Source organism: Ptiloglossa arizonensis, chromosome 10 (assembly GCF_051014685.1).
Source record: "Ptiloglossa arizonensis isolate GNS036 chromosome 10, iyPtiAriz1_principal, whole genome shotgun sequence".
Taxonomy (NCBI): Eukaryota; Metazoa; Arthropoda; class Insecta; order Hymenoptera; family Colletidae; genus Ptiloglossa; species Ptiloglossa arizonensis.
The window spans coordinates 1,125,743-1,138,876 of record NC_135057.1 but is presented as its reverse complement, the minus strand read 5'-3'; the positions used below and the strand labels follow the sequence as shown (position 1 = coordinate 1,138,876).

Genomic DNA, 13,134 nt, shown 5'->3' with positions numbered 1-13,134 from the left:
GAAAACGATATTAATTTTATTTCGTATTTTTGAAAGTTGTTTTAATGCGAACGTGAAAGGTATCCGTCTTTCATGTTTATAAAATTATATTTTACAATACTCGTTTTGGAACGTGTGTCAATATATAGATATGGGTACCCAAAAAAGTATGAAGTTTCATATTAACTTGTGACTAACTCCAAACTTTTACAATTGTGGAAAGCAACAATTCGTTGTAACAGAATGCAGAACAAAGCAGACAAATTCAGTTTAGGAATTTGTTCGTATGAAATATCAAATATGTATTTTTACATATTTAAATTTACCTTTTCAAATTTAAAATTAAAATTTAACTATCTGCTGTTACATATTTCAATTTGTATAACTGGAAATAGACTGAGGAAACGTTACAAGAAAATCATTGTTATTTTCTCGTCTCAAATTTGAGCAAATAGCGTATGTTATAATAAATATATTAAATTTCATGTATATATTTGAGTATGATAAAAGTTTGTTTCTTATAATTGCTCAGACTCTATTAGGTTCTAAAATAAGTAATTATAGAGATGGAGTTTGCCAAATGGGTTAAAATATTCATAGTATTATTATTAGTTGTGGCTACATGTAAATAAAATATGAAATGATTCAAAGTGTAAAATATAAGGCAACTGAGGCTGTTTTACTATTCTCGAATAATGAGAATCTTATGATATTTTGCTTCAATCAAAACTAAAAGGCAATATTTTTATCTATATGTTAGAGGGAGAAAGCTAAGATAAGAATTTTAAATAATATGGAATTGAAGTATGATGAATAGGAAATATAGTACGGTCAAGAAGCAGTCTTCTTATTTATAGAGGCTTCCTACGCTTCCAAGCAGAACTTAAGGGAAAACTGTTCGGTAATTTTTGCAAGTAAGTCTACGTATAAACATCCATTTAAAAAATTTGTCTTCGTTTTGCTTTAAGGTTACAAATTTTATCTTAAAGTTTTCGATTTTTTATCTAACTGTAACGAAGTGTTTTGATTTTTTTCGTTCAAAACAATTTCCTAGTTTAATAACATAATTAGTGACTGAACATAATACTTTCACTGAATAGTTTCAATAGTAGAAAGTGTTTTGGAATATTCGAAAAAATGAGAGTGTAAGTACTTTTTCTTATTCCTATTATGATTAACCAATCACAGTAACGATGGAAGCGCGCAACACTAAGACGATCCTAACATATAACAGAAAAAGTTGTATTATGATCGGAAAATTTGCAAACGATTTAATACTGTAATTTCAATTTTTGCGCGATAAACTTTTACATCGGATTCAAAGAACGGAATTATACCTTTCACTGTTTATGTTTATTTAGTATAAACGATGCTTGTTGGCCTCATTGGAGATGAAAATTGCTATCTACCTCCCTTTCAAGTGAATGCAAGGTTTCGATTTCATTACTTGAAAGCGGGAGCTACTATACTTCGTACTATATGGCAACACAAGCACAGTGGTTGCAAGTTGAGCAATATCAACTCTAAATTTTAAATATGGTCGTCAATTATCAGAAAGGACTGGTAGAAGGTTTCTACTGTAATGATGAGATATGTGAAATAATGATAAACAAATGTTATTTGTACATTGAAAAGTGGGCTTAGAGTACACATTCAAAAATGTTTCTAGTCTTGGTTCAAAATAATGGAGTGCACGAGTTGTAAAGATCAGCTGACCCTAGTAGTTGGGCGCATGGATCTAGGTTAGCTTAGTTTAGATTAGATTAGGTCAGTTAGGTCGGTTATCTGAAACGGGGCGCACCGCGCTCTTTAATAACTTATGACGATGCCAATGATAAAACGTCTGCCTTAGAAATAATTTTATCTTATGAAGAAAATTCCAAGAAATACGCTGATATTATTTCCAGATTTTTAAAGGTATTTCTTCGACTCGAAATTTGTAAAATAAACATTTTTTTATAATTTTTACGTTGCGAAAATTATTTTACAACCGAAAAAGAATTAATATCGAAACGTTAATCCTGTTTAATGAAAACGGAAAAAAGAGAAATTCAATATAATTGATACTTTTCAAGATAACAATTTTTTTTACGGGGTCCGTTAAAATAGGTAAAAATTGTAAAATTTAACATCTTGTATTTTTCGAATAAATTTGAAACCAGCGGAATGATAACTTACTTTCTCGCTAATTTTATGTAGACCACATCATATTTCAATTTCACACCAGAGTAGGCGCTCCCGTTGGTGCTACGCTCATTTGACTGGGTGTAATCTTTGGCGACAATCCTGGAACGTCGTTGAACGTGAATGTCGCATTACGTGGACCACCCTTATTTCCACCGAGTATTTTCTGTAGTACGACAATATTGTTATGTTCGTAGAGTTCGAAACCTCGTAAGTAATAGCGTGTCTCGGAAAATAATACACAGTTTCAGTCAGTTTATTTCTTGTTATTTTTAAATTACCTATTGACAAAAAGGAAATGTATATGTATTAAAACATTGTTGGAAAGCTTTTCCTTCGCCGATTATAGAAATATACCGCGCATTTGTTTGTATTTATTGTTTCATTTTTTTTTAAAACAAGTTGTGAAAAAATTCAAATTTTCGTGCTATAAATATTCATATCGCAATACGGCATCAGTTGGCATTCAGAGAGCAGAAAGGTTTTTAAACCCTAGAGCTTGGCTTGCTGTAGTTACTTAATAAATAAAAGTTTTAACGCGTGTGATATTCTCTGGAACACTCTAATGTTAACCGTCTAGCAACGCTGGGTCATTAATGACTCATTTAGGACTTTTATTTCAGAGTACAATCTTTCGATTAAAATATCTACAATCATTAATACTAATGCTATAGCAATTTAAATCTGTGTAGGTATATGTGTGCGTAACTTATTTCTCTTTTGAGTCGAGTAGAATTCTTACCTGGTCTAATCTTTTCTACATCAAATATATACAAACAGGGACTTTGGACAGCATGATCGAATAACGAGTATTGCTACTTCTGGATTAATTGATCAACTTAAAGGATCTGGTAAGCTCTAATCTGTAGAAAAATTCTTGAGGTGTAATTAATCTCTTCCATTACAATTTTTAATTACAAGCGTTTCAATAATTTGATAGGTCATTGTGCGTTCTTAGACACATTTTTATAAGATTTCACGAAGTGAAATCTTTGTGCAAAATATTTCCTTTTCGTACCACCGAAACCTTTCCGCACTGTTCAATTGGAAGGACGTGTAAAATAAAGTAATTTCAAGAATACGGTAAATGGTTTCATTTATCAGCTATCAAGAGCAATTTCTTGCAAATGTTACGAACTATATCAAAATTAACAGAGACTTTAGAGGAGGCGCAACGTGATGCTGCAATATCTTAAAGCCAGAATTATAAAGGCAAAGCGCGCGGAAACGCGTAAAAGTAGAACATTTCAAATAATAGGGTGACGCTTTACATAAAAGTAGAGAAGCGATGGTACGTGAAATGGAGTTGGGACAGTCATGTCTGCCAATAAATTTTATCTCGCGGAAAAGCGAGAAGAGATAGAAGGGAGACAGGTGAAGATGACTTCCATCCCAATTAAACGATCAATTTGGCAACCGTTTCATATGAGTAACTGCGCTCCCCTTTGTTCTCTGACGTTACGAAATTTCGATCACCGAAAATTGCACGATAAAGAAATCTCAATGGGTGCCGGAACGACTTTTCTAGGCGGATTTTCACTCAACTTTCTCAAGTCTTTCTATCCTTTGGTGATCTGTCTTGTTCGCGGTATTTAAATAAGTGTCTCTCGTCGATTTTAACGATCAATTTGAACCATTGAATATATTTTATTGGGAAAAATAATTTTGAGAATCAATCGAGCATGCACGCACACGATTAAGGTTTATTTTTGCCGATCCGTGAATAAACGAATATAGAATCGCCTGAGAAGTTGTCGTTATCTCTGAACCAAGATGTGACAACTTCTTAGATAAATCGTTGACCGTTTGAAGCTCAATACAATCTCACGTTGTATAATATGATAACGAGAGATGTTTGTGATTTTCATATTTAGAATTATGCAAGAGTTGTATGAGAATTATTGATGATTGTTCGTTCTTGGGTAAAAATCTAAGTTGAAGAAATGTCTCCGGATTGGGATTGTATATGAAAACGCCAATGTTTTGAATTGTCTTGGGTGATCATATTGAGATTCGGGTGTTTGGTAAATACAATGTCTTAGATTTTAAATAAGTTATTTTACAATTTTGCTTCTTTCTTCTTGTTTGTTAGCGTACATCTACACAGTGAAATATAAAAATCTCCGTTGAGATAAGGTGTTAGCTTTGTTTTAGAAAGGATGAGTTCTGATGTATATCAGATGAAATAGGATTAAAGTACAATAAAGAGGAACGGTAGAGTACGGTCAAGGAACATTCTCTTTATTTATAGGACATTTAAAAGCTTAAATGTGATATTGCCATGGGAAAACTTTTCGGGCACCATTTCATTTGCATATCAATATTATAAGGGAAACAACGTAATTTATTGAAAAATTTTCCACGAATCTTCCAGCATCTATCGTACGAAATGAAATAAGTGAAATCAATCGAAAAAATGTATTTAAATGAACTTAAACTTTAAGGTGTCTGCAATTTATCCGGCTATACAGTAGGAAAGAAGTACGTAGAATTTTGCGTCACGGATAATTGCGTGATCTCGTTCTGTATTTTAATCTCCTTTTAGTATCCTTCGAAATAACTTTGCGGTTTTTTCCTTCAGTCGAGTTGTTCGCAAGTATGCTAGAGGGTGTGCCGCTAGCGATAATTACGGACCTAACTCTCTACCAGTCTCAAGATTTACACGAAGAGCAACTTTGCGCCCACCGCTTTTTAACTGTGCCCTTTTAGCTCTCGAATATCCGGCAGGAATGAGTTAAAACTTATCTATGGGTAAAAACATTATCGCAGACATTTCTTTTGGGAGAATCTTCAACTGAAAAAAGAAAAGATATATCTTCACTGCTAACAAAAATCTGAAAAAACTGATGAAGGGAAGATTGCACGAATCAAAGAATTAAATGTGACGACATTCAGAGACTACCTTCACGGTCATTTCAAGGTCATTAACATTTTTTTCATATAGTATTACAGTGGACCTTTTTTTGTATTTTCTTTCGGTTTAAGCCTATGTGTCGAAGCTACAGTTTGACGCTAACCAGATGTGCGACAATTGCCTAGGGTTTTGCGTAGTGATACGACGGGTGGTCATTCTATGCGTTTTCAAAGAAAGTTTTCTCTTCCTTGGAATGTACAGGAAATGCTACAGGTGTTTTTCATCGAGGATCTTCGAAAAATGATTAACAAAGGCAGATTCCTATCACTACACCTCACATCGCGCGATTACAAGTATTTCGACAGAAGTTCGTTTATGTTAATAGATACGAAATAGTTAGTAGATATAAGTTTTAATAGACTTATTATTTCGTTAAGCAAACATTATTTATCATATTCTTACGTATATCCCCAAAGTACCATATACAAGACGATACGCAAATTTTATCTCATTGTATCATTTGCGTCCATGATGGCCCCTTTCTTTTTCGCGGGCGAGTTTTCATCTGACACATGTTAACTGGCTGATGAAGAAGGTAGCAAGATCGAGAGAGATAATGAGCAACACGCGGCAGGCAGAGCCCCATTGGCGTAGTTTTAACACATTACTATTATACATTAGTTACACCTAATACAGGACAACAATTTTTGCTAGTTTCTTTACAATATGCCAGGAAAGCATTGGTTATGTAATTACCAGTAAAAGTAAATAAAATTCTTTTGAGGAACGAAACTGATTTAATAAAAATATAATTTAGAAATAAATAAAAATGAATTTTTTATTCAATTCAAAAGTAGTTATACACAGTGTGTGGCACACAACTGTCGCCACGATTTTTCAAGCACTTCCAATAGTTTGATGAAAAATTGTTTCAGGCAAAAGTTGATCAGTTTCTGGTCGGTTGCAAATTTAAATATGAAAAACGACAAAGAATATTTTTCTATTTTAAAAAATTGAGGTTATTTTAATTTTTTTAAACGACATTGCATATTTTTTGCTTCATATTGTATAGAAGCAAAATCCTAATTTTGCATCATAATTTGTGTTAAGACGAATTCAACGACCTGATATACCATGACCATCGGATGACCCAGACTTCAGAAATTTAGGTTCATAGTCTCCGAGCTTTGCATTTATATACATATTGAAATAAGGGCGCAATTAAAATCTCCTACTACTATGGCAGAGACCGTGTGGGGATGGGCGATCCGATCCCTCTTTTTCTCTTCGTCGTCCCGCGAGACTTCAAGTCAGCGGAAGGCGATACCCTGCTAATCTCTTTATCTATGTTCTATGATAGTCCCTCCTCGTTGATGGGATCAGTAGATTGGGAGCTAGGATTCTGTCACCCTCTTTACTCAATTTCTGTCGAACCGTTTCAAGTATGGTGTGCTCCATCTGATAACACTAGTATTACTTTTAGTGAACGTATCTATTCGTTCTCGATAAATCAGCGTCAAATCTGCGGAGTTTATTTAGAGATATATACTAGTAACAAAAGTAATGAACCGAAACACTTATGTTCCTTGCACAAGTGTTACTGGTGCTTGAAATTCTAATACCGATAAACGCAAGTTCCTGCGCGTGTAGTACCAGTGAGGTTAATTTTGTTCTAAATCTTTACGATTTAAGGATTAAATTTGTTTTGTCTTTTAAAACTAACTCAAAAATAAAAGCGAAAAATAAAAGTAAAATAGATATATTGAAGATTTTCTATAATTTGGTAGTTACACTTTTCATTATGAGCAATGAAAAGAATTTGGTTTTGATGGTATAGAAGTAAAATTAAACTTAAATTTAATTTAATAGTGTTCGCTAAGAAAGAGTAACAAATGTTTCCTTCATTTTCTTTGAATGTCGTTTGTATTTGTAATTAACATAGAGCTTAAACATTAAGCAGACAAAGATCTGTTGCATACAATCAAACGTTAAACTTTAATCTTATTAGTGTACGTCATTAACTTTAAAACATGAATCCGATTGCATTGAAAAGGCCTTTATTTGTGCAATCGTATCTGTTTTTCTCGGTACAGACATTTGCAAGTTTCTTTACTGGCATCTGTTTCGAATCTTCAATAGTAATCTCTTAAAGCAGTTTTTCATATAATGTGTACATGTAATTGTTCATTGCCTTAATTACATTCAAATTGTCTTCAAGGTCTGTAATTAGATGCGAACTAGTTTTAATTACACACAAAACAACATTTAATTATCGATCGTTGAAATATTTTTTGTACGAGATCACTGCTTTTGATGTTTTATTTATTTGGTAAACTAAATATCCTAATTTTACATCAAAACAATGCAGACTCTACTACCAAAGTAATTGACAGGTATTCGTTAACTTAATGTAACCTTGGTTTTATATATATGTACAAAATATATATTAATTTTTGTTTTTTCAATAGCGTATGTATTAAATTTTAACATTCTTTTCTTTATACATTTAGGGGATATAATATTTTTGAAATTATACCGAAAATACATTTTTACAATAAATAATCCAAAAATGATAATTTAAGATTATAATAAGTATTCGAATAGTTTTTCAAGACTAAGGTTACGATAACTTTAAAATAGTAAGAATATTACGTAATGTTTACAAACTTATATCACGTAACATCGTTAGAATAAACTTAATTTTGATGTATATTGAACGTTGAGAAGAGTACGTCATTCATTTATTTTATTTGAAATTTACAAAGAATGTCTTCTATTTTTTGTTTTAGTTACCAAATTCGGTCCCGCAAAAGTTATTCCACCGGAAGAAACTCAACCTAAGGAAGAAACGACGACGGAATCAACAAAAACGTAAGTTTTATATATTAGCAATTTCTAATTTGTGATGATTTTACAATTTCAAATCAGACAGGTATTATTAAAGAAAGAGTAAGGTTAAAAAGAATACCGATGCAAGTTACAAATGCAGACTTTGTTACGTTACCATTCGACATATTCTTACAAACTTTGTATTCAAACAAACAACGGATCTTAGAAATTGGAATTATACATGTGAAATTACTATCGTATTATAATTAAATAAATTGATTCTTAGAATTCTTACCGTATTATACGTACATTATATGTACCGTATTATGTGTACATTAATGTGTCACACAAAATAGAGAGAGTTAATGCAAAAGTAAAATCTCTTTTAATTATCTGTTTTCTTATTACATATAATATTTATGTACTTTCAAGATCCCAGAGGATTATTATTTTTAAGAAACTGTATAGGGAATTTGATCGAATAATACAAACAAAATTTATCGAATCATAAATTTAAAACAAGAAAACGTTATTTTTTTTTCAAAATTATCCTTTATTATAACAGACCAGCCATTAATAATTACAGATACTTTTAGTGCATAAATTTTCAAAATAAAATTTCTATGTGGCATATATATTAATAAACAATAGTCATTTTGGGTAACAGTGTGAAATACCATCTATTTCTATTACATATTGTATATCTAGAAATTTAAGGAACGATACATGGCAGAAATATTTATTTAACACGATTTTGAATTAAAGGATTAAGAGCAACTTGTTCTTTATACGTTGAATAATTGAAACAATTGTTTGTAGTACCTATTCGTAGGAAATACTACAAAATATTAAAAAAAATATATCAAAATTAAATTTCCGGTGACCCAGTTTCAAACATTTTTTAATTTTTTAATTAAATTTTATTCAAATATTTAGAAAAGTCTTCAGACTGTGATTCTACTTTTTTTCAGAGTAAATAAAGAAAGAATATTTCTTATTATATTAATATAATTAAGTAATTAGAAATCATTGAGATTTTATACGATTGTCATTAATAATTGTCATCGGTACAGATAATTATGTAAACTACAAATGAATAATCAAAAATTAAAAAATAAATATGAATCTATATAGAATCAAAATACCTGATTATCAATATTAGTAATCAGTATAGTCAGTTATAAGCATAGTGTACGTAAAGTTGTACAAGTTAATTTTTTAGAAACCTCTAGGGATAGCATCGAAATGTTGTTTTGGTTTAGTAGGGTACTCAGGTTACCCTCTTTGTGTAACATAAGAAGTAACATATGTAATGTGTTGCAACTGAGCATTTCAGAGAAATGGGGGGAGGGGGAGAGAATTGCACCTTTATTCTTCTGGATGAAAGAAATATATGAATTTTTGCATTTTTAGATACCTTATGTAAAAACAACATTTACTTGAAATATTTTCCTTTATCATACACGATTTAAGAGATACAACGATAAATCGGTAGAGGTAAATCGAATCCCAGCCTCTCGTTACTATCATTATTTTTTTTTTACTACAACTTTGAAATGTAAAAACGCATCCACAAGTAGTAGAAAGTTTTTATTTTGTACGTATGGTTTTTGTTACGTTTCCAGATTTACTGCAGATGACAGCTACATTTGTATAAGTCTGAAGCAAAGAATCTATTTACCTTTATATTATTGACCGCAATTCATTCTTTTTGGTAGGTTCTTGTAAACATATAAAAAGGTATACGGACACTCTTTTTAGGTATAAAAGGATTGTCGTCACTTTAACAATTGTTTGGAGTATGTCCGAAAACAATTAGCGTCGATAGTGGCAATACGAATAACCAATATAGAATTTACCTGATAATGGCTAATACGAATGAATTATACAGAAAAATAGTATCGTAATATCATTCTCAGTAATAATCTCAGCGTATCAATTCGATTTACCGAAAACATAATTATCCATTTTTAAACGAGCTACTCGGAAATGCAGAAGTTTATGCGTTTATTAAAAGAAATAAAAATTGGAATCTCTCTGCCTCATCCCGTTCCTCGTGGAATACAAAGTCCTCCGAGAACTCTATAAAATCAAAACAAGAATTTTGTCGATATCTTCAATCGGTTTTCGGAAACAAAACGGTTTATAACACCTTGTGAGCCATCCCATATAAAGTATAACTGAAATACAGGAAAAATAAAATATGAACGTTCGTCTAATCAAATTCATACCAATACCTGATAAAATAGTAAAGTTATAGCGATCAAGAACATCCGCCGAAATGGAAGTTTTATTTTTGAACGGTGTTCGTTATTCAATAGTAATGCCAATGCACACTGTTAAATTGAAACATATCGCTACACAATACTTGAATTTGAAACTTTAGCGAACTTAAATTCGGACATTTCAGGAAATCAAAAACCGGAGACGATTGCAGGGTGTGCCGGAAGTCGTTTGCACCTGAAGAAGCCGCGAGAATTTGCTGCGAGTGTCAACACAAAGTTTGCGAGGATTGCGCTTGCTATTCAACGACAACGAATTCCGATGATCCGGTGAGCTTTCGAAATATCTGTTGAATCATTTATTATCTATTTTGAAACGGTTAATCGAGAATTTAAACAATTAACGGCGAATACCTACAAATTTGATAATCTTGTTCTCAATTGAAAGATATGTTTTTTTAGTAGTGATTAAAAGTATGATAACACGTCACAAAAATACGAAAGAAAATTTCTAAAACTAAAAAGAGTCCTTTTCTCAAACGTATTGATGATTTGTGAGTCAAATCGAACAATCCCTTGTTATTTGAAGAAGAATATTCTTCATCTCTCTATTTATTCATCGTTAAAATAACCATGGTTTAGGTCGTCATCGTAGACGATAACACGAATTTACAAAATTTAAATAAAGTCTAAATTAGATCAATTATTACGGAAGAGCTGGGTGATTATAATAGGAGTGATTTAAATTTAGGTTTCCATATCTAATAGCTGTGAAACTACGCTCTTAGTTTATCGCCATTTTTCATTATCATTATCCATATCTTCGTTCATCTCGAATACTCGAGAGACTTTTAAAAACGTCGTAATAGACTAATGAATTACGATGTAATTTATTCTAATCTTCCATCTCTATTTCCATTTTCCCTTTACATTCTCTTCAGCTCTTCCCATTACTTCTTCCAAGAGCTTTTATTTCTCTTTTTCGTTATTCTGCATTAGTTTACGATCTATTTACTTTATTTCTCTCATAATTTACATTATATTCTGCTATTTAATAACACATTCTCTTCTATTTTCCTTTTGGTTCGATTCCGTATGTCTTTGCTTATTCTGGTTTCCATAGTAATTTCTTCCTTGTAATTTGTATTCATTCGTCCTCTATTTTTCAGGTTATTTGTTCCCAAGTTTTCTATCAGTCTGTTTTCCTTCCTTTCTATTTGCCCTATACTCCTCTTTTCATTATTGTACGACAATCTTTCGTGTTTACTTTTGTCTTTTTATCGTTTCAATGTTCCCATTAATGAACGCTGTCTTCGTAAATTATTTACGGGGGAAACTTCTACATTAATCAGAGTTTCATTACACAGGACCCTACGGTATCCCGTCAGTCTTGATTATAGCGATTTAAAGTACGCACGGTGAATTGATATACTGGTCATGAATTGAAAATCATTATTTCAATATTGATCTGTTTCAGAGATTCGATAAGCGCCATAAATGGACATTTGACGAATACGTATTTGCTCGCGTGTTTCTCATTCTTGCTTATTTATTCAGACGGATTTGAATTTCAAAATTAGTCAACGTACAATTAGTTTTGGATCGAGAATTTTAAAAAATTGAGTTACCTCTATATTTTCGTTCTTTGCCACCGAATCTACTTTGAGCTACGGGAGACAGCAATCGATTATTATTTTAAAAGTATTTACCGCCAAACCGGACTACTTTCAACTGAACACTTCGTCTTCTCAAGATATTTTTACAATTCATCCTGATGCACCGATCAACCCAATAAAAATTTGATAGTATTCATTTAAATCATTTGAATTTGAGTTCTACTGAATCGAATATTTGTTCACCAATAGACTGAGTTACGCACCTGATCAGTTTAATCGTTTAATCCGTCATTCAGCTTCGCTCCAAAGGAATACAATCTTTCCTCGATGAGAGCTGGCGCGTACTCTACAGCACGAAGTTAAAGATGCTTAAAGGAGTTTCTGAAAGATGGATAACTCTTAAGAATTCACTTTCGCTCCATCTCACTTTCACTTCTACAGGTGAATCAAAAGTGACGGAGGGGATTTCGGGGAACAGAGCGTCCAGCGCTCATCGCGTAGACGAAATTCGGTAAATTTTTAACAAAATCGTTAAATCGTTTCAGTCGTCCTGGCGATGCAGTGTTTGTCGGCGAAAACTGGCGTCTCGAGACCAACCAATCGTCACGCAGGAATCGACCGATTCCCTGTTGGAGGTGCCGGTCCTGGAGGCCCTCCAGAGGAGGCACAGCGACGCTAGACTCGGTTGCATAGGCGGAAGTCAAATGGGTGGACTCGGTACTGGATTGGTACCGCCAAGAAGTCCGGAACTGAGGAGGCATTCGGATGTGTCGCCAGCTAGTTTGAAAGAACTCGAGAAGGTAAGTGGAATTTCTACGATGTTACGACATCACGCTTTCTGAATGTCCAACAACGAAGCCGTGCACATTGTAAACTTCATTCGTCGAATCCTATTCGCTTTGAGAGCAGCCTTCGATTATCAGGTCAACACGTTGACTGCCGCATCACGTTTATACCTATGTAGTTCTTCATTCAGGACAAATACCACTCGATAAATGGAGAAAAAGGTTCCGATAAACGTGGATCGAAAAATGAATATTTTGGAAATTATAAAAAACTTTCTATTTCGGTTCAAGCCCGCGACTTATTCGTTTCAGCGAAACGCTGTATCCACGCGAAAAGTTTACGTGGAGAAATATTCTCGCCAAGAAACGCTATTTCTTATACCGTTTAAGAAATTGCACATTTTATTTACCGACGGAGCTGTATTCGTAAGAGATGGTGTAACAAATTTTCATAACAATCATGGTTGGGCAGAAGAGAATTTTTACGTAATTATAGAAATAAATGGCTACTAACGGTTTACACGAAACGTATATATGGGCAATTTAGACGATTAACTATTATTTTATTACATCGTCTGTTAGGTGCAACATATAATTTTTTGACAAACACGACGAAATGGGAGAGGGATACGTGATAAATCTTTTCTAAATATCGACGGAAGAAA

General features: G+C 32.7%; 1 protein-coding gene across 3 annotated transcripts in view; it reads left to right on the top strand.

The window, feature by feature from the left end:
• Fife (regulating synaptic membrane exocytosis protein fife) overlaps positions 1–13,134 on the top strand; it is a 217,170-nt gene that overhangs the window by 79,204 nt on the left and 124,832 nt on the right. For all 3 annotated transcript variants that reach the window (XM_076322347.1, XM_076322346.1, XM_076322348.1), the window contains exons 4-6: positions 7,807–7,888; positions 10,257–10,398; positions 12,230–12,484. In XM_076322347.1, coding sequence (XP_076178462.1) covers positions 7,807–7,888; positions 10,257–10,398; positions 12,230–12,484 — 479 coding nt within the window. The remainder of the gene's footprint in view (positions 1–7,806; positions 7,889–10,256; positions 10,399–12,229; positions 12,485–13,134) is intronic.